Here is a 23,671-nt window from a genome sequence, read left to right as displayed (position 1 = left end):
TCAGCGTCATACGAAGCCCGGTCTTGGGACAACGTATCGTGAACTGCGCCGCTGGGGCTGTCGCGTCCCTCAGCCTCCACATGTTACTCTGATCTCCGGTTTCCTCAACTGCTATTTGGATTTCTTTTCGCCCTGGGGCACTAGGGTGAGGTGCTTTGGGCCGAGAAATGGCAGCTGCGGGGTCCTGGGGGGTCGCCCCAGCCCAGCACTTCTGAGCAGACATTTGCAGTGGAGTTAGTGCCATGAATCTTGTTTCTGTGACTTTTGTGTTTGCAAACTTTTCTGGCCACCTCTTGCATATTAACACGTCAGATGGGTAGAATCCAGCACATTGGAGGTGGGGGCCTGATTTGAGGGGGCAGTGGAGAAACAGAGGTTCCCCCCATCGTTGTCCTCACCTCAGAAGCCCTCAGTGAATGTTTAGGTTACCATCGATGCCCCAGAAACTGGGGGCCAGAGTCACATGCCAGGCCCTTCAGAACAAAGGAAGGACTTCTGGGTTGGGGCAGGGTGAGGGTTGGGGGCCATAAGGAATGGGAATATGTCCTGGTCAGTTGTGCCAGACAACGGCTTGGGCAAGGGGCACTGTGGAGGCTGTACGTGTTCAGGAGTGGGAGGGGACAGAGGTGCATCCCCACCCAGGTAGTGTGATCTGGTTCTCCTGGGGGGCTTGGCTTGGGGGGATCCCCACCCCATGTCTCCACCCCCAGATCTTGTTCCACCAGCCTTGAGGGAGCAGCAGGTGAGAAGTGCCAGTCCACATTCCTTCCCCAATCTGAGGGCTGGCCTGAGCCTGGTCTCCACCCCCAGCCTACAAGGTCTCCTACAAGGTCTCCTGGGGTTGAGTCAGGGCAGAATTTGGACTTCCCAGAATTTGCCCTTGGCTTTGCCATTTGATCTGGGACCTAAGGCCACCTGAGGAGGGCTGCGGTGAGCCAGGGATCAGAGACGGCTCTTGAAGACAGCCTACTGCCCAGGCTTGGAGAGAAAAGGGAAGGAGGAGAAAGAAGACATGAGGGAGGCCTCCTCAGCAGCGCCAAGGGTTTCACATGGAGTCAGGGGACACAGTACCCCAGCCACTCTCAGCTACGTACAAATGCTAATTGTATAAGCCAGAGCCACTGGGGCTTGAGACCCAGGGAACGGGGTGACTGGGCACATTCTGGTGGGTTCAAGGAAGGGGCTGTACATTCTGCAGGGTAAAAAGGCTGGGGGACTCTGAGACTCTGAGCCACCTGAATGGGATGTCCCAGGTATAAGAAGGTGGTGGCAGGAGGGCCCTCCCTGCCTTGGTCCTAGGAGTTAGGGTGCAGGGGCGACAGGCAGAGTAACAAATTAGTCTTGGGTCTGGTCCACCTAGTGGTGACCTGTTTAACAGAAGCAATGTCTTCTGCAAAACGGGTTTGACAGCAGCACTTGGGACTGCTAGTGACAATGTGACCTCACTGGGGCTGTGGTGAGGTTTGGTGGGGCAGGGTGTGCGCACGCTTGCCCTTGGCACCCTCCAGGCATTAGCTGTGTCTGCATCAGTAATAATTCCCACCCAGGGTTACCTCCTAGACCAGGGCTTCTCGGCAGCTTGTCCCACAGAGGAGAGGCAAAGCCAACTCAGCACTGAACTCCAGCTTGGACAGTCAAGATGTCTCAGTGGGCTGATTGGTCCACAGATACTTGTGTGCTGGAATTTGTGCACATGCACATCTCTGCACATATCCACCTGCTCCAGGAGAGTCTGACACTTGCTAACGCATGGGGACCCCTAGACTCCATCTGGGAGTGGGGGCCCCTGGCAGTACACCAACTTGTCTTCACAAAGAGCATGAGAAACAGAAGGAGAAAGAGGTGGTTAGGGAGGTTTGTGGGCAGGCCATCAAGGAACTGAAAACGCCTCCAACTGCAAACAGGTCGGTCACACGGTCTGAGGTCTGGCTAAGGCATCATTTATTAATGGGCTTCCCAGAAGAAATGGAAATCCGGTGAAAAACAAGGGTATGACCAACAAAGCGAGCCCTTTTCTCCTTCAGGAAAGAAACAAATTCTGAACCTTCAGTAACCTCAGCTAAGGAGCTGAAATTTGCAAACTCAGATAAACATCTGGGTGGCCCCGGGCCCCTGGCTCAGAAGCAGCTGGCTTCCTGGGGCCCCAGAAGGCCTGCCACAGGGAGGAGCAGGTTCCCGCCCCATGCAGCTCCCAGGGGAGGCCGATGACAGAGGCAGGGCCTCTTGTGTTTCCCGTGGGAAGCTGACTTCCTGGTCAGCTGAGGGAAGGTTTCTGGGGCCCCCAGGACCGGTATGTCAGAAGGTCAAGATGGCAGGGTGGGGGGAGCAAGCACACAGGGTCTGCAGAGGGATTGTTCCCCACTGTTGGGCAGGACATTTCTGGGAGCCAGTGAGCTTGCAGGAACACACACCACAACCCCAGGCAGTTTGGAACCAGCTACAGATCCCTCCAGGACTGCTCCCCTCGGGGGAGGGTCCCCGCCCCCTTTGCGGTGTAGGGTGTGGGGGCCTTCCCAGCCGGCTTTGCTTTCCGGTAGTAGTTGAGGCGCTTGAAGGTCTCCAGGTCCCGGTGGGTGCTCATAATCAGCCGGCTGGGTGGAAACAGGCCTGGGCTGTGCCCCACCTCACACTCGGGCACACTGGGCTGCTCACATAAGCTCACTCACTCATGGGTATTCAGGTCACACCCACATAAGCACAGGCGTGTGCACAGTCCGCATCAGCCTGCTGCAGGCAGGCTGTGACCCTTCTAGCCCCTCCTCAGAGCCTGACAACTCTGTGAAGGAGAAGCTTCCCAGAGGCCCCTCACGGGAGGGCTGGGCCCAGCCTGGCTCCCCCAGATCACTGGTACACGGGGGCCTCCATCACCCGCCCCCGGCTCCATTCCCTCTGCCCGTCCCAGGGACTGTGGGTCCGTGGTGCCAGCCCAGCCCTTACTTCAGATTGGAGAGCTCCATGACCAGGCCCCGCACGGTGTCTGTCACGTCCTCTATGCTGGCGGCCTCACAAGTCTTGATCCCCACTTGTGTCCTGGCGGGAAGGGAGGCAGGAGGAGAGCTCACTGGAGAGCCCCACCAGCCTCCACTGGGGGCGCTCTGCTGAGCCTTGAGCCATCTCTCCAGAGATGAACACCTTTGACAGCCATGACGCCCCCTCCCACCAGGCAGGGTCCTGATGGCCAGCCCCGTAGCTCTACCGCTGAAAATACACCCAGAATCCAGCCCCTTCCCCCACCAGGTGGCTCCTGTGGGGCAGTTGCCACACCCTCCTCGGCCCCCACCTCCTGCCCTTATATCCTGTCCCTTCAAGTGACTTGGTGCGGGGGGCTGTGGAAATGGAAACCCAGCCCAAATCTCTCCCCGCAGCCATACACCATCCACTGTACCTCCAGACCCACCCATTCCCTCTTGTCCCTCTTTCCCCTGTTCCAGCCACACTGAATCCCTGGCCATTCCCGTAGCACTTCTTAGGGCTCTGAAATGTTCTTTCCAGAATGTCTCCTCTGTGGGGGTGAGGGAGGGAGAAGCCAGGAGGGGGACCCCCCTCTTCCTCCCCATCCACCACAGGTTAAAATCTTAACCCCTCCCCTGCTGTCTTTTTCTCCCCAGCACTCTGCCATCTGACCAGCTAATGATTTGTCTGTTGCTCACCACCACCCCCCAAGCTCCCACCCAACTAGGGAGAAGCTCTGTGTTTCTCCCCAGTGCCCAGAGCAGGTCCTGGAAGACCTGGCATTGGAGGGCATCAGTGCCTATAGAAGGGGTAGACAGGCGGGGCACCACCGTATCTAATAGGTATAGCCTGTGGGGAGAGGGGGCAGAGGGTCATACAGCTTAGCAGATTCCTGGGCTGTCACTAGAGGAACTGTGGTTCTGCTCCCCCTGCTTTAGTCACCCTGAGATGACTGGTCAGCCTGGGCCTCAGTTTCTTGCCTTTTCTCTCTTGGCCAAGGGCCATAGAAGCAGACCCCAGGACCCACCTGGGGGCTTCCAGCCATCCACGTGGGGTTGCATTGAGGCCGTCAGAGATTCACACACGAATCTCCCTCCTTTTTGCTTAAGCAATAGTAGGGGCCTTCTCTGGTGGTTCAGAGGCTAAGAATCCGCCTGCCAGTGCAGGGGACATGGGTTTGATCCCTGGTCTGGGAAGCTTCCACATGCTGCGGAGCCACTAAGCCCATGCTTTAGAGCCTGTGCTCTGCAGTCAGAGAAGCCACCACAGTGAGAAGCCTGTGCACTGCAACAAAGAGGAGCCCCTGCTCTCTGCAACTGGAGAAAATCTGTGAGCAGCAGCAAGGACCCAGCACAACAATAATAAATGTTAAAAAAAACAACAGTGGGGCCACGTTGATTAAACTGCCTCTGGTCCCCAGGCAGGGAGCGGGTGCGTGTGTCTGTCGGGAAGCAACGTGTGGTACCACAGGTACTATACACAGATGTGTGCAAGGGAAGGGGGTGGGATGCCCCCCTCTTCCCTGTGGAGGAGGAGCAGGAGGAAGAGAAAGGAGACAAATTCCGGCAAGGGTTGCATCCCTCATCTCTCCTCCACACCTGCCAGACAGAAACAGAAACTTGGCCATAAATAATCAATCGGCCACCGCTCTGCAGTTTAAGTACAAGGTAACAGGAGAGGACTGTCGCCCAGTGCTGGCGGTCAGCAAGGCTGGGAGAAAGGACATGAACGGAGGTGATGGACTGGGAGAGGGAAGCTCTGGGGTGGGGAGAGAGGACCCTCCCAACACACACCTCCATGGGCTGGAGGAGCACACCCGGTGCCTGTAGGAGGGAGAGAAGGTGGCTGCCTTGGGGAACAGAACCAAGCAGGAAAGAAGATGGGACAGACTGGGGACTCTGGAAGGCCCGAGGGTGCCAGAGCAGGGGTGGCCACGAGGTCACACAGGCCAGTGGCTCCGAGCTCTGACTGGGTCCCCACTCCCTCCATGGAGATTCAAGGAAAGCTCTGGACTGTCTCTCCAATAAAACGCACAACATGCATTCAAACCACCACAGAGCTGGGGGCACCATCCCAAGGGACCTAGGGAGAGATGCCAGCTTGGGTACAGGGTGCTGACTGGGAGTTCTCCACTCCCAGGGAGCAGGGGGCATGGGAAGTTTGCAAGTGGGAGTGGGAACCTTCCTGGCGGTCCAGTGATTAAGACTTTGCATTGCAATGCAGGGGACCTGGCTTCGAACCCCGGTGGGGACTAGGATCCCATGCCAAGTGGCATGGCCGAAAAGCGAAAATGAAAAAATTTGGGGACTTCCCTAGTGGCCCAATGGTTAAGACTCTATGCTCCCAGTGCAGGGGGCCTGGATTTGATCCCTGCTCAGGGAACTAGATCCAGCATGTTGCAACTACAACCCCGCGCAGCCACATAAGTAAGAAATTCAGGGCTTAGCAACCTTATTAGACAGAGAAAAGTGAGGCCCCTCAAGGGAGAGCCAGGGTCACCTCCATCACTCTCGTTCACAAAGTGGGAGCTCAAAAGGCTGGGGTGGGGGAGAGGTGGGGGCTCCAGCCCCAGGAAAGCAGCCACGCTCCCCCTTCCAGAGACAAGAGGAGGACTCCGGCCAAGGCAAGGTCCCACGGTGCCTCCCACTCTGCTTACCTCGGCTGGGCCTCAGCACAGGGGCCTCTGTCTGCACGTGGGCCGGTGCCAGGCCGGCAGGGGTCCAGCTCGCCTCCTGCAGGAAACAACTGGAAAAGGAGAGCGCGCACACATGTGAGTGACCCGGCTGGGAGAAGGAGAGGAGCCACGCAGGTCTGGCTTCTCCTCCACCACACTCGGAAGGCTGAGGCGTGCTTTCCTCCTGCAGAGGAAAAGTGGTGTGGGGGACAGACGCTGTGACAGCCAGACCTGCAGGCCACCAGTCCGGCGGCTCTCACCCTCCCTCCTCGATACTGGGCCTGACCCTGGGGTCCTCTCCTGGGCCCCAGTCTTCGGACAAGCTGAGCCACTGGCAGGTGGTTCCATCCCATATTCTCTGTCCCTGACCCCTGAGGCCTGGTGTGGTCTCAGGCCTGTCCTGCGGCATCTAGGAGGGGTCAGAGAGGACCCCGGGGGTGCTGACTGTGGTGAGGTGGGCGGCTGGCATGGAGGGGCAGAGTCGGCCAGAGAAGCCCCGAGTTTCATGTCAAGGAAAAGATTTTGCAAATACATTTTGAAGGGAACATTCATAATTAACGGGGGAGAGAGAGCCAGATAACCCTGAGAAGCTTAAATTTCTAAAGGTCAACGGTGGTTTAATTTTCATGGAAAATGTCAGGCTCAGTGGCTCAGTGGCGCAGGTGACGGCTCTTTGCCTCTTCGGAGCGGCTGGCCCAGGGCTGTCTGTTCTTCTGAGGAGACACAAGTCCTGGGTGGGGGATGCCGTGAAGGGTTTGAGCTCAACCTGCCAAGGGTCCCGGGATACAAAGGAATGGACGTGAAGAACTGTCTGCAGCCCAGCAGCTTTCACTCAGGGATGACTTCAGCCCCAAGACACATCATAGTGTCTGCAAACATTTTGGGTTGTCACGCCTTTGCAAGAGGGTGCTCCTTGTGTTCAGAGGGTGGGGGCTGGAGGCCAGGGATGCTGTTCAACCCCCTTCCATGTACAGGACGGCGGCCAGGCCCCCAACACCAGCAGTGCCAAGGTTGGCACGACTGTTCTAGGCAGTAGTTTCTCCCATGCACACAGCCGACTCTCACGGAGGCAACTCTGTGACTTAAAATACAATTCAGGGACTTCCCTGGTGGTCCAGAGGTTAAGACTCTTCGCTCCCAATGCAGGGGGTCCCGGGTCTGATCCCTGATCAGGAAACTAGATTCTGCATGGCGCAACTAAGACCCAGCACAGCCAAATTTAAAAAAAAAAAAACAAAAACTCGATGCCACAGATTCACTTAAGTTTGGTCATAAGGAATGCTCTCCTTCCCAACAGGGACCACGGCTCCTACCAGGGCTGTGTAGGAGTTTGTCCTGACAAAGGCAGTGCTTGTCCTGAAGGGACAGTAGCGCAGCTTCCCCCTTCGGAGGCCACCCACGGGGGCCATGAGAGGGACGTGGGAGCCAGGGTTTTAAATGCGGCCCTCCTTATGAGTAGAGGGGGCTCCACCGGCCCTGGGGTGAGCATCATGTCCCCAGAGAGCCACGATAAGAGGGCAGCTGGGTGTGCAGCCAGCCTGTCACTGCTGCGAGTCCCCAGGGCCCCCCCCCAGCAGTGGAGCTCACAGCTGAGCACGCTGAGGTCGCAGGCCGAGACGCCACCCACCGGCACTCTGTTCCCACAGGGCCTTCCTGCCAGGGAGGGTTCCTGCCTTCTGGAACCTCCCCACGGGAACCTGTGCTCGGGTCGCCCCGACTTGTTCAGGAAGGCCCAGCGTCAAAACAGAGCGTGCCTGGGCATCCGCGGCCCTGCCAGGGCAGTGCCTCCTGCAGCGGGCCCGTCCACCCTGGGCGCTGCTGGGTTCCTGGCGCTCCCGGCTCGGTGGTGATTTGAGTGTGCTCGCTGGCGGCACGTCCAGCAGGGCTCTCCTTGGCCTGCTAGACGCGCCCAAGGTTCCAGCTGCTTCCCCAGCCCTCTCCCTCAGCCACGGCCCAAGAGGGCAGAGACTGGGGATGACCCAGCTCTTCTTTCCAAGAGAGGGGTGTGCATTTTTCAAGGGCTGGGGCTTTAATTACAACGTTTCAGCTCTGTCCAGAACCTGAGTGCCTACCTCTCCGGGGCATCTGTGTTTAAAGGCTACGATCTAGCCACACTGTGACTCGCTTTCTGTAATCTTGATTGTCTGGTGATCACAGCAACATGCGATGCACAGTACAAAGAATTGGAGCCAGGGCAGGGAGGCCTGTGTCACAAACAACCCCTGGCCATCCCTTGGGAAGGCAGCGCCTGAGACCCACATTTCCTCGACCCAGACATGGTTTCCCTCCACGGCTGGAACAGCTGGCTTCCTCCAGCTGGGCACCAGATGATGTCCTTTGCTTGTTTGGGGGCTGCATCTTAGGAAGAGACTCTTTAAGGGCAGAAATGACAGGGTACAAAATGCTCACTCTGGGAGAGGCAGATGGAATGGCGCTACTGAAAACCTCATGGGGGCAGAGACCATCCAGATCTGTTCACTCATGCCACAGAGCAGGCTCTCAAACCTCAAAAACATTTTCAAACAGGGGACTTCCCTGGTGGTCTGGCGGATAAGACTCCATGCTTCCAATGCAGGGGGCCCAGGTTCGATTCCTGGTAGGGGAACTAAGATCCCACATGCTGCAACTAAGCCTGAGCACCCCAACTAGAGAGCCCACATGTCACAACAAAGACCCAGAGCAACCAAAATAAAGAATAAATTAATAAAAGTTGAAAAAAATTTTTTTCAAACACCCAAAAAATAAAGTTTTAAAACAAGGATGGCCAAAGAGATGGAGGACACGTTTGTGAAGTGACATGGGCTCTGTATTGGTTCCAGGTCAGAACGGTTGAGGAACAGCCGTAGAATCAGGCCACCTGGGCATGATTCCCTCCCGGCTGCCTCATGGCAGGCAGGTGCCCCACCTTCCTCAGCCTCTCAGCCATACCCTGTGTGTGGAAAGAGAACCGCCCACCTCTGAGCGTGAGGCCACAAAACACTGAGGCTCAGGTGGGCAGATCCCCGAAGGAAAGCCCTTGCAAATGCCAGCAGACAGGACCTCCCTGGTGGATAAGAATCTGCCTGCCAATGCAGGGGACATGGTTTCGATCCCTGGTCCAGGAAAACCCCACATGCCCCGGGGCAGCTGAGGACCTGCTCCACAACTACTGAAGCCCTCAAGCCCTAGAGCCCATGCTCCGCAACAAGAGAAGTTACTGCAGTGAGAAGCCCTCACACTGCACCAGCGAAAGAGTAGCCCCCACTCGCTGAGAACGAGAGAAAGGCCGCGCAAAAGCAGCGAAGACCCAGCGCAGCAAAATATATAAATAAATAAAAAGATGCTAACCATCATCTGACAGCAGAGTTGCCCCAAATCTTCAATTTGTAAAAGAAAAAACAGGTTCATCCCACTGCTGGGCATACACACTGAGGAAACCAGAAGGGAAAGAGACACGGGTACCCCAATGTTCATCGCAGCACTGTTTATAATAGCCAGGACATGGAAGCAACCTAGATGTCCATCAGCAGATGAATGGATAAGAAAGCAGTGGTACATATACACAACGGAGTATTACTCAGCCATTAAAAAGAATACATTTGAATCAGTTCTAATGAGGTGGATGAAACTGGAGCCTATTATACAGAGTGAAGTAAGCCAGAAAGAAAAACACCAATACAGTATACTAACACATATATATGGAATTTAGAAAGATGGTAACAATAACCCTGTGTACGAGACAGCAAAAGAGACACTGATGTATAGAACAGTCTTATGGACTCTGTGGGAGAGGGAGAGGGTGGGAAGATTTGGGAGAATGGCATTGAAACATGTATAATATCATGTATGAAACGAGTTGCCAGTCCAGGTTCGATGCACGATACTGGATGCTTGGGGCTGGTGCACTGGGACGACCCAGAGGGATGGAATGGGGAGGGAGGAGGGAGGAGGGTTCAGGATGGGGAACACATGTATACCTGTGGCGGATTCATTTTGATATTTGGCAAAACTAATACAATTATGTAAAGTTTAAAAATAAAATAAAATTAAAAAAAAAAAAAGAAAAAACAAAAAACCAACTGCAAAGCACAGTAAGTGAAAAACAAACAAAAACTCCAGCAGACAAATGAAAGTCCATGTGTATGTTTGAAAAAGAATGGTATCAGGCGACCCTAAAGATGGACAGAGGTTCTTCCCAGCAGGGGGGTGAGGTCCCCTCCCATGGGTCCAGTTCTGAGGTCCCTCGCTTCTTCAGGTAGCCCCTTGTGGTCTGGCGCCCTCTAGACACCCAAGGAACCTCCATGCAGAGCCGGGCACTGAGGTGTGCAGGACGCAGGTACACCGGGGGCGCTGCCTGGGCCAACAAAACGTGTGTGTATCACGCCTCGGGGCTCCTCAGCTCCCAGACGGACAGGCCCCTAAGAGAAAGGCAGGTCTAACCTTCCCAGGACGTCACTGGCTCCACACCCACTGAAGCCGTGACTCAGACCCCAGGACTCATCTGCTGTATAAACAGGTCACCACGTGCCCCTTTTCCCCCAACTATTGGACGCTTTGGGAGGGCTCGTGGCCGTCCGGTGCCCTGGGGCATGTGGCTGTAAATGGGGGAAGTTCTTACCTGCTCAGGTGGGGCTTCAAAGCCAGGGGCTTCCAGGGCATCCTGTATTTCACTGTCTGGCAGGAAGTCGAGTTCCATGGCTGGTGACCCCTCCCAGATGGCCTGCTTGGAAGAGTCAGCGGGGCGCCAGGGCTGGCCTACAGGGCCTGTGGGGGTGTCTGGGCTGCTCTGGCCTGCCCCAGCATCCTGGGGAGGGCCGCCCACTGCTTCTTGGTACATCAGTGTGGCAGAGGCTCTGAGGGACAAACCGAGCCCCTGGAGGTCTTGTTTGCGGCTCGGGCTCCGTAGCTCAGCTGCAGGTTGTGACAGCCCAGGCTGCGAGCACACACCTCCCAACCCTTCCTGATCCGGGCCTGGCACCTGGGTCTGACCAACATCTGGGCCCGTTTCTAAGGCTGAAGGGCTGGGATCCCCAGCTCCTAGTGTGGGTTCTTGGGTCTCATGAGGCAGAGGCAGGGAGGCTGCAAAGCACCCCAGGATGTCACCAGGGGGCTCGTCTTCCCACTGTGCCTCCCCTCTGCCTCCACTGGTCACCGCAGTGAGAGGCGTGCAGCTGAGCAGTGCCCCGCTGCAGCCTGCGTCGGGAGCCTTCCCACTGGGAGAGGCGGGCACCCTGGTGCTGACCTCCCTGTCTGGCCCGGCCACCCTCAGAGCCCTGTGTTCTGGCTCAGCAGGGTCTGTGTTCACATCTGCAATAACAATGGCCCCAAGTGGTGGGCACCGAGGGCCGCTCCAGCTCCATTCTGCTTCCCTGCCAAGGGTTTGCAGGGGGAGAGGAGGGCCCAGGGCTGCAGATGGAGGCTCTGGGCCCAGGAGGCTACCTCCTTCCTCCCGGAGCCCCTCAAGTTGGTCAGCACCTGCTAGCCCTTGGGCACCTCCCTGCTGGGGGGCCCCTCGCTCTGGCCCCATCTCTCCAGAGTCACTGCCTGGCAGGGGCCCTTTCTGGCCCTGATTGCCTGGAGCCCAACCCTCCTCCGTGCTTCCACCCTTGGGCACATTGGTCCCAGGCTCTGACAGGTAGTCCTGGCCAGCTCTCTCTGAGGCTGAGGGCACCGTCCCCGACTCTGGGGAGGCGTTGGTGGAGACGGAGGGCTGAGGATCCGCATCACTGGGCCCAGGGGTCATGGGGCTCAGGCCACTGGGCTCGGTGCAGGTGCCATCTGCCTGGGTCTGGTGTCTTGGGTCCCTGGCCTCCTGGAGGGCAAGTCCTGGGGACTCTTTCTGAGGCTGGCTCCTGGTCTGCTGTGCACTGGGTTCTGGCAGTGTTCCCTGTGGAGAGAGAAAGACTCAGCCTTGGGCCTTCAATAATCAACTGCTCTGAAGACTTTTCTAGTCATCACTGCCCCGTATGAAGCCTCAGATGCCACGAGGCTGACAGTGCCTCCAAACAGGGATCTGTGTGGATCCTGGGTGGGTTTCCCTGGTGGCTCAGCGGTAAAGAATCTGCCTGCCAATGCAGGAGACCTGAGTTCAAAGTGAATAATACTGCAGTGAACATGGATACACAAATATCTGTTCTGTTTATGGATGTTACCCATGTTCTGTTTAATTCATTCATCCATCAACAGACACTTGTGGCCATATGGTTTTTACACCTTCCTCTGAGTCTACTTAATGCCCTGGAGATCCATCCAAGTGGTTATGTGTATCACACTAGTTTGCTCCTTTTTTTGGAAATTGTGTTCTGTGGTGTGAATGAACCACGATTTGTTCAACCATTCACCCGCTGAAAGATACGTGGGGTGTTTCTGGTCTGGGGAAATTACAAACACAGCTGCTGGGAATGCCTACCAATCACTTTTTAGGGGAATGTGTTCCAGAGACAGCGATCGTGACCCCTGGAGCTCACAGGGGTAAGGACAAGACAGCATGCTGTAAGAGCCCCCTTGGCTCATGCAAAAGCTTCTGAGAGGCAAAGGGGTTTAGGGACAGAAATTCAGGCTGCCTTTCTTAATTCATTTTTAATTGGAGGATAATTACTTTATAATATTGTGTTGGTTTCTGCCATACAACAATGTGAATCAGCTGTAATTTTATATATATATATATATATATATATATATATATATATATATATAAAATCCCCTCCCTCCTACCTCATCCCCCACCCCAGCCCTCTAGGTCATCACAGAACACTGAGGTGAGCTCCCTGTGCTATGCTCAGGCTGCCTTTCTGAGTTTCGCTACTTTCACCCAATTTGGGGCACAGAGCTCTGGCCTCCACAGTTTCAGTGCAGGCACGCTGCCCCGAGCGCCTCTCACAGGCCTGCAGGCTGCTGACACAGCCCCTGCTGTCCACAGATGCCTTTAGTGCTAAATATGGTGGTGGCGGGGCTGTGGAGAAGTGCAGGGCTGTGTGCATGCTCAATCGTGTCTGATTCTTTGCGACCCCATGGACTGTAGCCCACCGGGCTCCTCCATCCGTAGGATTTCCCAGGCAAGAATACTGGAGTGGGTTGCCATTTCCTTCTCCAGGAGATCTTCCTGACCCAGGAATCAAACACGTGTCTCCTGCATCTCCTGCACTGGCAGGCAGGTTCTTTACCACGGAGCCACCTGGGAAGCCTAGTCATTGTCAAAGGAAACCAAGGTTGAACTTGGCTGCTGAGGTGGGGCCAAGAGGTGGTACACCTACAGAGCTCAGCCTGGCTGATGGTAGGACCTTACCGAGCTGAACACCCCCATCCCGAGGCCCTCTTCCCTCCTCTCTGCTTGTCTCGTCACTGTCTTCCTGGGTTTTGCAAACTGGGGGACGAACTTCCCCACTGAGTTCTGTGAAGCAGATAACAACAAGAACAAAACAGCAGTAAAGATAAAGGAGGAATGAGGTCTTGGAAATCAAGCGCGAAAACCCCCAAACCGGTTTCTGTCTTGCAGTCTGTGCCTTCCAGCCCCAGCGCACACTCCCACCAGCAGCTGCTGCTGCTGGACACAGACAAGCTCCCCAGCATCTTCTGTGCCTATGTGAGGCTACAGAGCAGGCTCACCTGGGAAGGAGGAAGGGGAACTGGCTCCCTTTCTGGCTGCCCAAGGAGCCTGGAGGGAGCGTCTGCTTCATTATCAGGAGAGCTGGAAGGAGAAAGACAAAACAGGGGAGGTTCTCAAGTCCTCCTATGCCGTTAACTTGTGTAGTAAGACAAACAATGGAATCCAAAGGCAGAGGAGTGCTCAGAGTCTCCAAAGAGGGCGGCCCTGGAGCACCTGCTGAGAAAGGGCGGGGTGGAGAAGGGACGTGTGACTGCCAAGAAGCCGTTCAGAGTCCCATGCCTAGAAGCCAAGCTGCCTTCTCTGGCAGCACTTTACTCTTATAATCCCAGTAACTGGCTCCTGGAATAAGAACAGGGATTCTCATTTGGACTGATATCCCAGCCCCCAATTCTACAAATGCTAAAAAGTTGCAGATACAAAAAAAAACGCAGTGTCTAAAAACACGGGTGTATTCATAATTGCCAAAATGTGGAAGCAATTGAGAGGCCCTCAGCGGGTGACTGGATAACTAAACTGTGGTAGGCCTTTCCTGATGGTCCAGTGGTAAAGAATCTGCCTGCCAATGCAGGGGACACTGGTTCAAATTCTGGTCTGGGAAGATCCCACATACCGAAGGGGACAAGAAGCCCATGTGCCATAGCTACTGAGCCCCTGATTTAAAGCCGTGATTACTGAGCCCATGTGTTGCAAGTACTGAAGCCCATGGGTCCCAGAGCCTGTGATCTGCAACATGAGAAGCCACAGCGATGAGAAGCCCACACCACAACTAGAGAGGAGGCCCTGCTCTCCACAACCAGAGAAAGCCTACGCACAGTAACAAAGACCCAATCCAGCATGGCCAAAGATAGATAAATAAATAAAATAATTTTCAAAATAAATAAACTCTGGTACATGAAGTGGGACAGCATGCAGTGCTAAGAAGAAACAAGCTCTCCTCTACTCAGTGCTCTGTAATGGCCTATATGGGAAAAGAACCTAAAAAAGAGTGCACGTGTGTACAACTGATTCACTTTGCTGTACACCTGAAACTAACACAACACTGTAAATCAATTAGACTCCAATAAAAAAATTTGAATTAATTTTTGACCACACCCCAAGGAATGCAGAACTTCCTAAACTAAGGATCGAACTGGTATTCCCTGCACTGGAAGGGTGGAGTCTTAACCACTGGATCACCAGACAAGTCCAAACTTTTTAAAAATAAATAAACAAAATTATGCTATCTGCTTTATAAAATAAAATTTAAAAAAATAAACAAGCTCTCAAGCCATGAAGACATGTGGAGATACCTTAAATGCATGTTACCATGTGAAAGAAGCCAATCTGAAAAGGCTATGTATTGTATGATCCCAATTATATGATATTCTGGAAAGGGCAAACTATGAAGACAGTAAAAAGATCAGTGGTTACCCAGGGTGTGGTGAAGGGAAGATGAGTAGACTAGTTTTATGGCTGTTAAAGAACTCTGCATGATGTTGCACTGATACATGTTATTATTCCTCTAGTCAAACCCACAGAGTGTACAACACACAGAACATAAACTTTGGGGCTTCTCTGCTGGTCCAGTGGATAAGAATCCACCTGCCAATGCAGGAGACTTGGGATCAGTCCCTGGTCAAGGAAGATCCCACATGCTGCATGGCAACTAAGTGTGACTGCCGCAGCTTCTGAGCCTGTGCTCTAGAGCCGGGGAGCTGCAACTACAGAAGCCCGCATGCCTTAAAGAACACGTTCTGCAACGAGAAGCCACTGCAATGAGAAGCCCATGCACCACAACTACAGAGGAGCCTCTACTTGCCACAACTAGCAAAAAGCCTGTGCAGCAACAAAGACCCAGCACAACCAAAATTAAACAATTAAAAAAAAAACTGAAGTAAACAATGGACTGTGGGTGATTAACATGTGTCAGTGTAGGTTCAGTTCAGTCATTCAGTCGTGTCCGACTCTTTGCGACCCCGTGGACTGCAACACACCAGGCTTCCCTGTCTACATTGCACAAGCCACATTACTGTAGCTTCATCCTTGGTAAAAAAAAAATGTACCATTCTGGTGAGTGATGGCAGTCTCGAGGGATGTGGGAGGGCAGAGGGTATATCAGAAATCACTGTATCTTCCTCTCAATTTTATTGTAAACCTAAAACTGCTCTAAAAAAATAAAGTCTTTTTTAAAAACTGGTGAGACTTATGGTTATATACAAACAAATGTGGATATATATATTGTAAAAAAAAAAAAATCAGAATCTGGAACTGAAACTTCATGATTTCAACTTTAGAAGTGGAGCAGGATAAAGCACGAAGCTACGCTAATGGGCTTGGATCATGCCAAGGGAGGTTATGGAGACAGAATAAGTCTAGATACTGAGAGCAACCGTCTGCTCAAAATTTTTTAATTGGGATGGGTTGTTTGGGCGGCTTCTGGGGTACTGGCAAGGTTTCATTTCTCAACGTAAATGTGCTAGGCTGATTGATTCATGTTGCTTTTTTTCTGCTACATTTCGGCACAGGCGGTATTTCTTAATAAAACATTAAAAAAAACAGAAACAAAGGGATTGGAACCCACTTCTGCGGGTTCTGATTATTCTTATGGACTCAGACAGCAGGGTGGGCAGTGGTCATGACCCCATCAGACCTGATGGCCTCTCTGGGGTGAGGGACATGGTGACACCATCGTGTGTGTCTAGGAGAGTGGCTTAGCTGAGACATGTGGCCCCTCTCTTCCTATCACACATGCAGCTTTAGCCCTAAGACTGCCAAGACCTGAGATCAGACACGCACCCCAGAAAATGGTCCTGTCAGCCTGACCGCATGCCTTACTTTTTCATGCAGAAACTGTGCTATACCAATCCACAGTGCTTTCTCTGAAGACTTTGGAAAGCAGGAACTTTCCTTATCCCAACTCCTAATAACCCTTTCTACTTTGCTGCAGTTACATATGGCTTACCCCCATGGAGACTAAATGGTTCGCCAGAGATTTCCTTTCTTCCCACCATGTTTAATTACATATTTCTTGAAAATATATGGGAACTGGGAAGCCATAGTAGTGAAGAGCACAGGAACCAGACGAAGCCAGAACCGCAGCCCACCCTGTATGAGCTTAGTGGCCCTGGGTAAGTCATTTGATTGCTTGAACCCTCAGAGTCTTCATCAGTCAAATGGGGTTAAAAACCTGTGTCACAGTGCCATGAGGATTAAATAAGTGGATGTGTGTAAAGTATTTATTATTAGCACAGTTCCTGGAACATAAAGATGCTTAATCCTCTCCTATAGGTTATTATTTCACAGACCTACAACTCCTTCAGTCCCATTAAGAAGGAATGTGGGAGGACTTCCCTGGTGGCACACTGGATAAGAATTTGCCTGCCAATGCAGGGGACACAGGTTCAACCTTTGGTCCAGGAAGATTTCACATGCCATGGGGCAACTAAGCTTATGCACCACGACTACTGAGCCTGTGTGCTACAACTACTTATGCCCACATGCCTAGAGCCTGTGCTCCACAACAAAAGGCACTGCAATGAAAAGCCTATGTACTGCAACGAAGTGTAGCTTCCACTGTCTGCAACTGGAGAAAGCCCATACGCAGCAACAAAGACTCAATTCAGCCAAAAATAAAATAAGTAAACAAGAAATAAATAAAACTTAATTTATATATATATATATACTTTTCTCACTAGAGAGGAGTCTCTAGAGCAAAACTTCAAGAACCTCAATCCAAGGGCCCTGACCCCTGTTGGGGAGGCACAGCACTGGCTGGGTCATGTTGGCTGGTCCCCCGTCCTTTGCATCCCATCCACTAGGTCACTGTGCTGTGCCCACCATCAGCGGAGAGGCTTGCTGGATGTTCTGAGCCACCTACCTGGAGGCTGCCTGTCCTGGTTCCTCCCCACTCTGCTCTGCAGAAGGAGTGAGTCCTGATCCACCTTCTGATTCTTCAGGGTGACGCAAAGAGTCTAACAGGGAACTCTGGCTGGTGGCCCCATCAGAGTCTTCTATCCTTGGGTTCTTTGGAAGTTTCGGAAGATGGAGTCCTTCCCTTCCTGGTTTGGAGACAAAAGAAGATTAAGGAGGCTTCCCTTCACGGTGGACCAGTGGTTAAGAATCTGCATGCTAATGAGGGGGACACAGGTTCAATCCCTGCTTTGGGAAGATCCTACATGTCACGTGGCCACTACTGACAGAATTAGGATGAATTACAGGAAAGTCAGTGTCGTCTAGCGGAACCCAACAAGAGAAGCCACCACAATGACAAGCCTGTGCACCGCAATGAAGAGCAGACGCTGCTCGCTGCAACTAGACAAAGCCCTCACTCAGCAGTGAAGCCCCAGCACAGCCAAAAATAAACAAATGAAAAGAAAAAAAAGAATTGAAGGGGTGGGGGACAGTGGGAGCACACACTGCCATGACCAACAACCAAACACATCTGGGTCGCTGATGCAACATGAGCAGGCTTGTGCAAAGGGCAGGAAATTCCTGCTCTGATGCTTGCTTGGAGAGTGAGAGATGGGATGGACTGTCATCCAGGTGGGACCCATGAACTTATGGGGCCATGGGATTCAAAGGCTTTTAACTTGTGGTCTAGTCATGACAGATGCTGAATCCTGAGGTGACCTGGCCTGGCTCAGAATCACAAGACAACCTGTCCAGCTGACTGTTTCTCTGGGGAAGTGGTGAGAGGTGTGTGCTGGTTCCCTTGGATCTCAGCTCAAATTGTCCCTACAGAGGGGCCATTTTTTTTTTTTTTTTGGTGAGAGGGTATGCGGGATCTTAGTTCCCCAACCAGGGATCAAACCTGTGCTCCCTGTGGAAACACAAGAGTCTTAACTACTGGACCACCAGAGACATCCCCGGAGGAGCCATTCTTGCCCTTTCTATAGAGCAACTCCTCTAGGACCCATGCTCTGTCATATTCACTTTACATCTTTTCTGCAAGCATCCGATGTACTGGGTCATTTACTGTCTCCTCCACTACAACATGTCCATGCAAAGAGGGGCCTCATTTATTAGTGGCTAGATGAGCATCTAATAAACTATTGGTGCTCAATAATGGGGCTTCCCTGACAGATCAGTTGGTAAAGAATCCACCTGCAATACAGGAGACCCTGGTTTCATTCCTGGGTTGAGAACCGCTCAATAAATACTTGGAAGATGACTGAGTCAATGCATGAGAAAATCCAGATCACCTCCCAGAAAATGCAGATGACATTAAATTTTACATACCACTCTGGTTTTCCATGACACTTGCAGAATATCCAACCCGGGAAAACTGGGACCCAGAGTCATCGAGCGGTAAGGAGCTGACTTCTCAGCTCGGTTGCCTCTTGGTCCCTGCTACATTCCTAAAAATACCTTTCCCATCACTGAAGGCAATTCAGAGCCTAAAGGTGCTTATTAACTTCTATTTGTTTAATGAAGGGAATTCCCTTATATAGAAATTGCCAATAGTGGCTGACTTCACAGAATGCTCCAAAAATCTGGCCCCAAATGAACCATTTATTCAATGAACAAATAATAAGGGTTGACTCTAGTTCGGGTCCATGCCAGACACTGTCCTGAGGACTCAGGTATGTTATGATAAAACTTCGAGGTAGAGTCTTCATGTTATGCCCATGTTACGGATGAGCAAGCTGAGGCCTGGAGAGACCAAAGACTCTGAAATAGGATTCAGGCAGTCTAGCTCCAGAGCCTTCACACTTAAGTGTACCTGAACACTTACTGAACACCTACTATATACTGCATCTCCTCTGACCAGGCAGTGAAAACAAAAAGATAAACCAAACTCAGGTCTGATTTTTCTGGAGGTTGTCACAAAGACCTTTCCAAACTCAGCTCCTTATATTGTTGTTCAGTTGTGTCCGACTCTTTGTGACCCCCATGGCCTGGAGCATGCCAGGTTTCCTTGTCCTTCACCATCTCCTGGAGCTTGCTCAAACCCATGTCCATTGAGTCAGTCATGCCATCCAACCATCTCGTCCTCTGTTGTCCCCTTATCCTCCTTATATATCTTGAAGTAAACCCACTGAGAGTTTCCCAGGTAGCTCATTGGTAAAGAATCCGCCTGCCAATGCAGGACACGCTGGTTTGATCCCTGGGTCAGGAAGATCCTCTAGAGAAGGAAATGGCAACCCACTCAAGTATTTCTTGCCTGGGAAATCTCATGGACAGAAGAGCCTGGAGGGCTACAGTCCATGAGGTTGCAGAGTCAGACATAACTAAAACAACAAATCCATTGAATGAGCTCCCTTCCTCCAACACTTAATGCTAGGGTCCGCCTCAGCGTCCATTTGGCTTTTTGGGTTCCACTAGACCACAGTGACTTTCCTGGAATTTCTCCTAGTTCTGTCAGTTACAGTTCACACGGACCCATTTAGAACTCTACCCCACTGCTGTGTATTTGATTAGCTCCCTTGGTGAGAAGCATTTTTCCTTTCCCCTTGACTAGACTTTGAAGGTATCAACTGCAGGATCTAAATCTCATCTCGATCTCATCTTCACCATGCTTCCCACCCCCGCCCACCTTATGGATCCACCCTGGCACTGCACCCAGAGCAAAGCTCCAATGAATGCTTCTTGTACAAACACATTTCCACTTTGTGGTCTGCCAGGAAATGCAAAAATATAGCGGCTTCATTTGTTTAGTTTCTTAAGAAGTCCAAACACTAGCTTGCTTTGCTCATCCAATGGACATTTATTAGTACCAAATAAAAAGCAAAAATACCAACAGGAGTGAAGAGGCTCCCATTTTCTTCCTGTGATCCATCCCCACAGGATTAATTTAAGAAAAACGAAAGCAGAACCTTGTGTTCAACACTAAAGGCCAAAGACATCAGGAAGGAAAGGGTTCTTTCACCACCTGCCAGAATCGTTTTTCTTTTTCCCCACCCATCCAGGACACACAGAAAGAACTTTCCTGGGCCAGCCCAGGGTCCACTGAGCTGAGGAGTCCACTGCCAAGAGAGGCCCCGAATGACCTGCTGTGGGTGGGCCTGGCTGGCCCCAGCTTCCTCCTCCAAGGTAACAGAAATTCCTGTGCCTCCAAGCAGCTTGTTACTCATCTCTGCACAAACATCTTTTTTTTTTTTTTTTTTTAATAATTCTATTTATTTATTTTTGGCTGTGCTGGGTCTTTGTCCCAGCTCAAGCTTTTTTCTAGCTGTGGTATAAAGCTTCTCACTGCAGTGGCTTCCCTTTTTGTGAAGCACAAGCTCTAGGGCACACAGGCTTCAGTAGTTTTGGCTCCGAGGCTCTAGAGTGCAGGCTCAGTAGTTCTGCTGCAGGGGCTTACTTGCTCCATGGCATGTGGGATCTTCCCAGACCAGGGCTCGAACCCCTGTCTCTTGCACTGACAGGTGGATTCTTTACCACTGAGCCACCAGGGAAGCCCTTATACCAAACATCTTTGATCTGTTCATTTCTTTCCTGCCCTACATCCTACTCTTGAAGTTCATTAGCCACTAGGTGAAGGGATCATTCTTAAATTTTTAAGAAATTTAAATTCCTTAGCCAATGACAGCGGAATGGAGCTATACCACATAATACTGGATGTTTTCCTTCTGAACGAGGCAATTCTCTATGTGTTTTTCTGGAACTCCCTTACTTTCTGTTGCTACTGCTGCTGCTAAGTCGCTTCAGTCGTGTCCGACTCTGTGAGACCCCAGAGATGGCAGCCCACCAGGCTCCCCCATCCCTGGGATTCTCCAGGCAAGAACACTGGAGTGGGTTGCCATTTCCTTCTCCATCTCTATGTGTACTGAGAGGTAAAGATGATCTTCAAAACCCATGAAGCTGAAAATCAGAGGTTGCAGATCAGTATGTTGATGATTATATTCACCCAATAAAAACACTGTATTTGTGTATATAAAGAAAAAGTCTGGAAGAAGTAGGGTACTGAGATTTATTTCCTGTTTTTTATGCTACACGATGTGGTTGATCCAGGCTTCCCTAGTGGCTCAGTGGTAAAGAATCCGAGTGCCAATGCACAAGACACGGGTTTGATCCCTGGGTCAGGAAGATACCCTGGAAAAGGAAATGGCAACCCACTCCAGCATTCTTGCCTGAGAAATCCCATGGACAGAAGAGCCTGGGGGGGAGGTGGCTACAGTCCATGGGGTCGCAAAAGAGTTGGACACAACTGAGTAACTAAACAACAACGTGGTTGACCATCATCCTATGGTTATGGGCGGCTTTAACATTAGCGGAAGGTGAGGAAAGGGTAGACTGAACTCTGAAATATTTTTACAACTTTTCTGTAAGCTCAAAATTGTTTCAAAATGAAAAAAATAATATGAAAGGACAATCGTAACAGCAGCATATATTTGTGTCCCGCCATGCATCTACTTTCAGTGCTTTACAAATACTAATCCACATGTGAGCTCTAGGGCAAAGTTCTCAGCGTTGGCACTATTGACATTTGGGGTACTACTGGCATTTGGGGCCAGGTCATTCTGGGCTGGGGGGGCTGTCCTCTGCATGCTATGATTTTGAGCAGCATCTCTGCTCTCGACCCATGAAATGCCAGTACCTCCCACCCACCCAAACAAACACACCAGTTGTAAAACCCCACAGTGTCTCTAGGGACTTCCTTGGTGGTCCAGTGGTTAAGACTCCTGCTCCCAATGCAGGGGGTTCAATCTCTGGTCAGAGAACTAGATCCCACGGGCCACAACTGAAAGATTCCACATGCCACAATTAGGACTTGGCACACCCAAATAAATGAATCAATACTTAAAAAGTCTCTAGATATTGCCAAATGTCCTCTGGAATCAAACTGCTCCCCACAACAGGTTGAGAATTACTGTTCTAAAGGACAAGGTAGGGAGGTGGGAAGGAGGTTCTAGAGGAAGGGGACATACTTATACTTATGGCTGACTCATGTTGATATGTGGCAGAAACTAACACAATATTGTAAAGCAATTATCCTCCAATTAAAGATAAATTTTAAAATATTTTAAAAAGAAAATAAAGGAAATGGTATGTGCTCTTTATTATCCCCTACTTACAGGAGGAAAGTGAGACAAAAAGTAAGTTATCTGCCACCACACAGGGAGATGAATCTAGGGTTTTTGCTCAAGCCACATACCAGCACATCAAGCTCTATTCACAGGTCATCTCTGAGAGTGGACCTGTGTAGAACCTGTACCCCTCCCTGAAGCCTGCAGGCCTCCCCTAGGCTGTGGAATCCCACTACAGGCTGGAGGAAGCTCCACAAGCTTTCACTTTTTACTATAAGCACTTCTCCATAACTTACACTTGCACTAAGTCACATGTGTATTAAATCATTGTTGTTATTATTTTAAGGAGCTTGGTGTGGTCACCTTAGCATTTCTGCAATAAGCCCACATTCCTCCTAAAAGCAGAAGCAGCAATAAAGACGTGTCCATTTGATCATCCAAATACCTGAGGTCCGAAGCTTCTTCCTCTTACTCATTTTATCTCTCCCTAGAGAAATCTGAAAACAAGGAGCAAATCTCATCATTACAAGCAGTTCCTATCTCTGGGTTACAGGACCCAGTGGCCTTGGCTGAGGCCACCCTTCCCCCACCTAGACCTATCTGGCTGCCCCAGGGGTCAACAGAGCCCCGGTAGGGCAGAGGATGGGAATCATAGCTACCTTGGGCTATCTCGGCGTGAGAATTTAAACTTCTCCACGCTGCAGAGAGGGAACTGCCTATTTTCTGCCCAGAATCTGAGAGCACCTGGGCCGGGGTATGGCCCCTCTAGTCTCTAAGATGGGGCAGCCTATGTGAAGCTCCATTCCTCCAGGCTGGGGTACTTGGGACCCTTCCAGGGACACCCCAGGATTTTCGAGGTGACACATGGGGCCTGCAAGGTCATCTGAGGGCTTTAGAGGGGACACCTGGGGCCTTTCAGGGGATGGGGAGGCCCTTTGGAGGATGCCTGGGGCCTTGGGGGAGGCCGGAGTCGCCACCACAGGTCCATTCCTTCCAGCCTAGGAGCCCGACAAGCCCAAACTGACCTGGGCCAGAGAAGCTGTTGAGGTCCCTCTGTCGTTACCAGGAACTGGGAAGGTCTACCTGGACCTGCTGGGGGATAATTCGGTTATTTCTGTAAGGTTTTTTTTTTTTTTTTTTTAACAATTAAAGGCAAAGTTGTCCCTCACGGAGGCCGGGCACCTCAAGGTCTGAGGCCCGAGTGCTGCGGACCTGGCTTCTGGTGACCAGGCCCATCCTAACCCTACCCGGGGCGCCGAAAGTGAGAACTGCCTAAACCAGGAAAGACCAGAGCTCGCAGGTGAACCGGCCACACCGTGAAACCAGAGGCCGCCACCACCCCTCACACCTGCAATCGCTCCGCCTCTTTCCCGCGCACTACGAAGTCCTGCCGCGCACGCGCTATGGCGGAACCTCCCTTCTCCACTTGCGCACGCTCCGCCTCTTTCCCGCGCAACCTGCCGGCACCGCCCATCGCCGGCAATGCGCCTGCGCACTCGCGCACTGCCTGCC

General features: G+C 51.9%; 1 protein-coding gene across 2 annotated transcripts; it reads right to left on the bottom strand.

Annotated features, from left to right (window-relative positions):
• Positions 1 to 1,919: 1,919 nt before the first annotated feature.
• BRME1 (break repair meiotic recombinase recruitment factor 1) lies at positions 1,920 to 23,637 on the bottom strand. Of its 2 annotated transcripts, none has more exons than XM_055543145.1 (10): positions 23,508 to 23,637; positions 23,185 to 23,251; positions 22,605 to 22,656; positions 17,068 to 17,248; positions 13,211 to 13,292; positions 12,891 to 12,995; positions 10,224 to 11,492; positions 5,609 to 5,697; positions 2,938 to 3,030; positions 1,920 to 2,591 (listed from the first exon to the last, which is right to left on the bottom strand). In XM_055543145.1, the coding sequence occupies exons 3-10, from the start codon at positions 22,633 to 22,635 to the stop codon at positions 2,438 to 2,440; spliced, it is 2,004 nt and encodes a 667-aa protein (XP_055399120.1). In that variant the 5' UTR covers positions 22,636 to 22,656; positions 23,185 to 23,251; positions 23,508 to 23,637; the 3' UTR covers positions 1,920 to 2,437. The 2 variants fall into 2 exon arrangements, with proteins under 2 accessions (XP_055399120.1, XP_055399118.1); XM_055543143.1 differs by having other exon boundaries at positions 23,185 to 23,248; positions 23,508 to 23,621.
• Between the last annotated feature and the right edge of the window lie 34 nt (positions 23,638 to 23,671).

The sequence above is a fragment of the Bubalus kerabau genome, chromosome 1 (assembly GCF_029407905.1).
Source record: "Bubalus kerabau isolate K-KA32 ecotype Philippines breed swamp buffalo chromosome 1, PCC_UOA_SB_1v2, whole genome shotgun sequence".
NCBI classification, from domain to species: domain Eukaryota; kingdom Metazoa; phylum Chordata; class Mammalia; order Artiodactyla; family Bovidae; genus Bubalus; species Bubalus kerabau.
The sequence above is the reverse complement of the archived record's forward strand: the minus strand, read 5'-3'. Positions and strand labels throughout refer to the sequence as shown.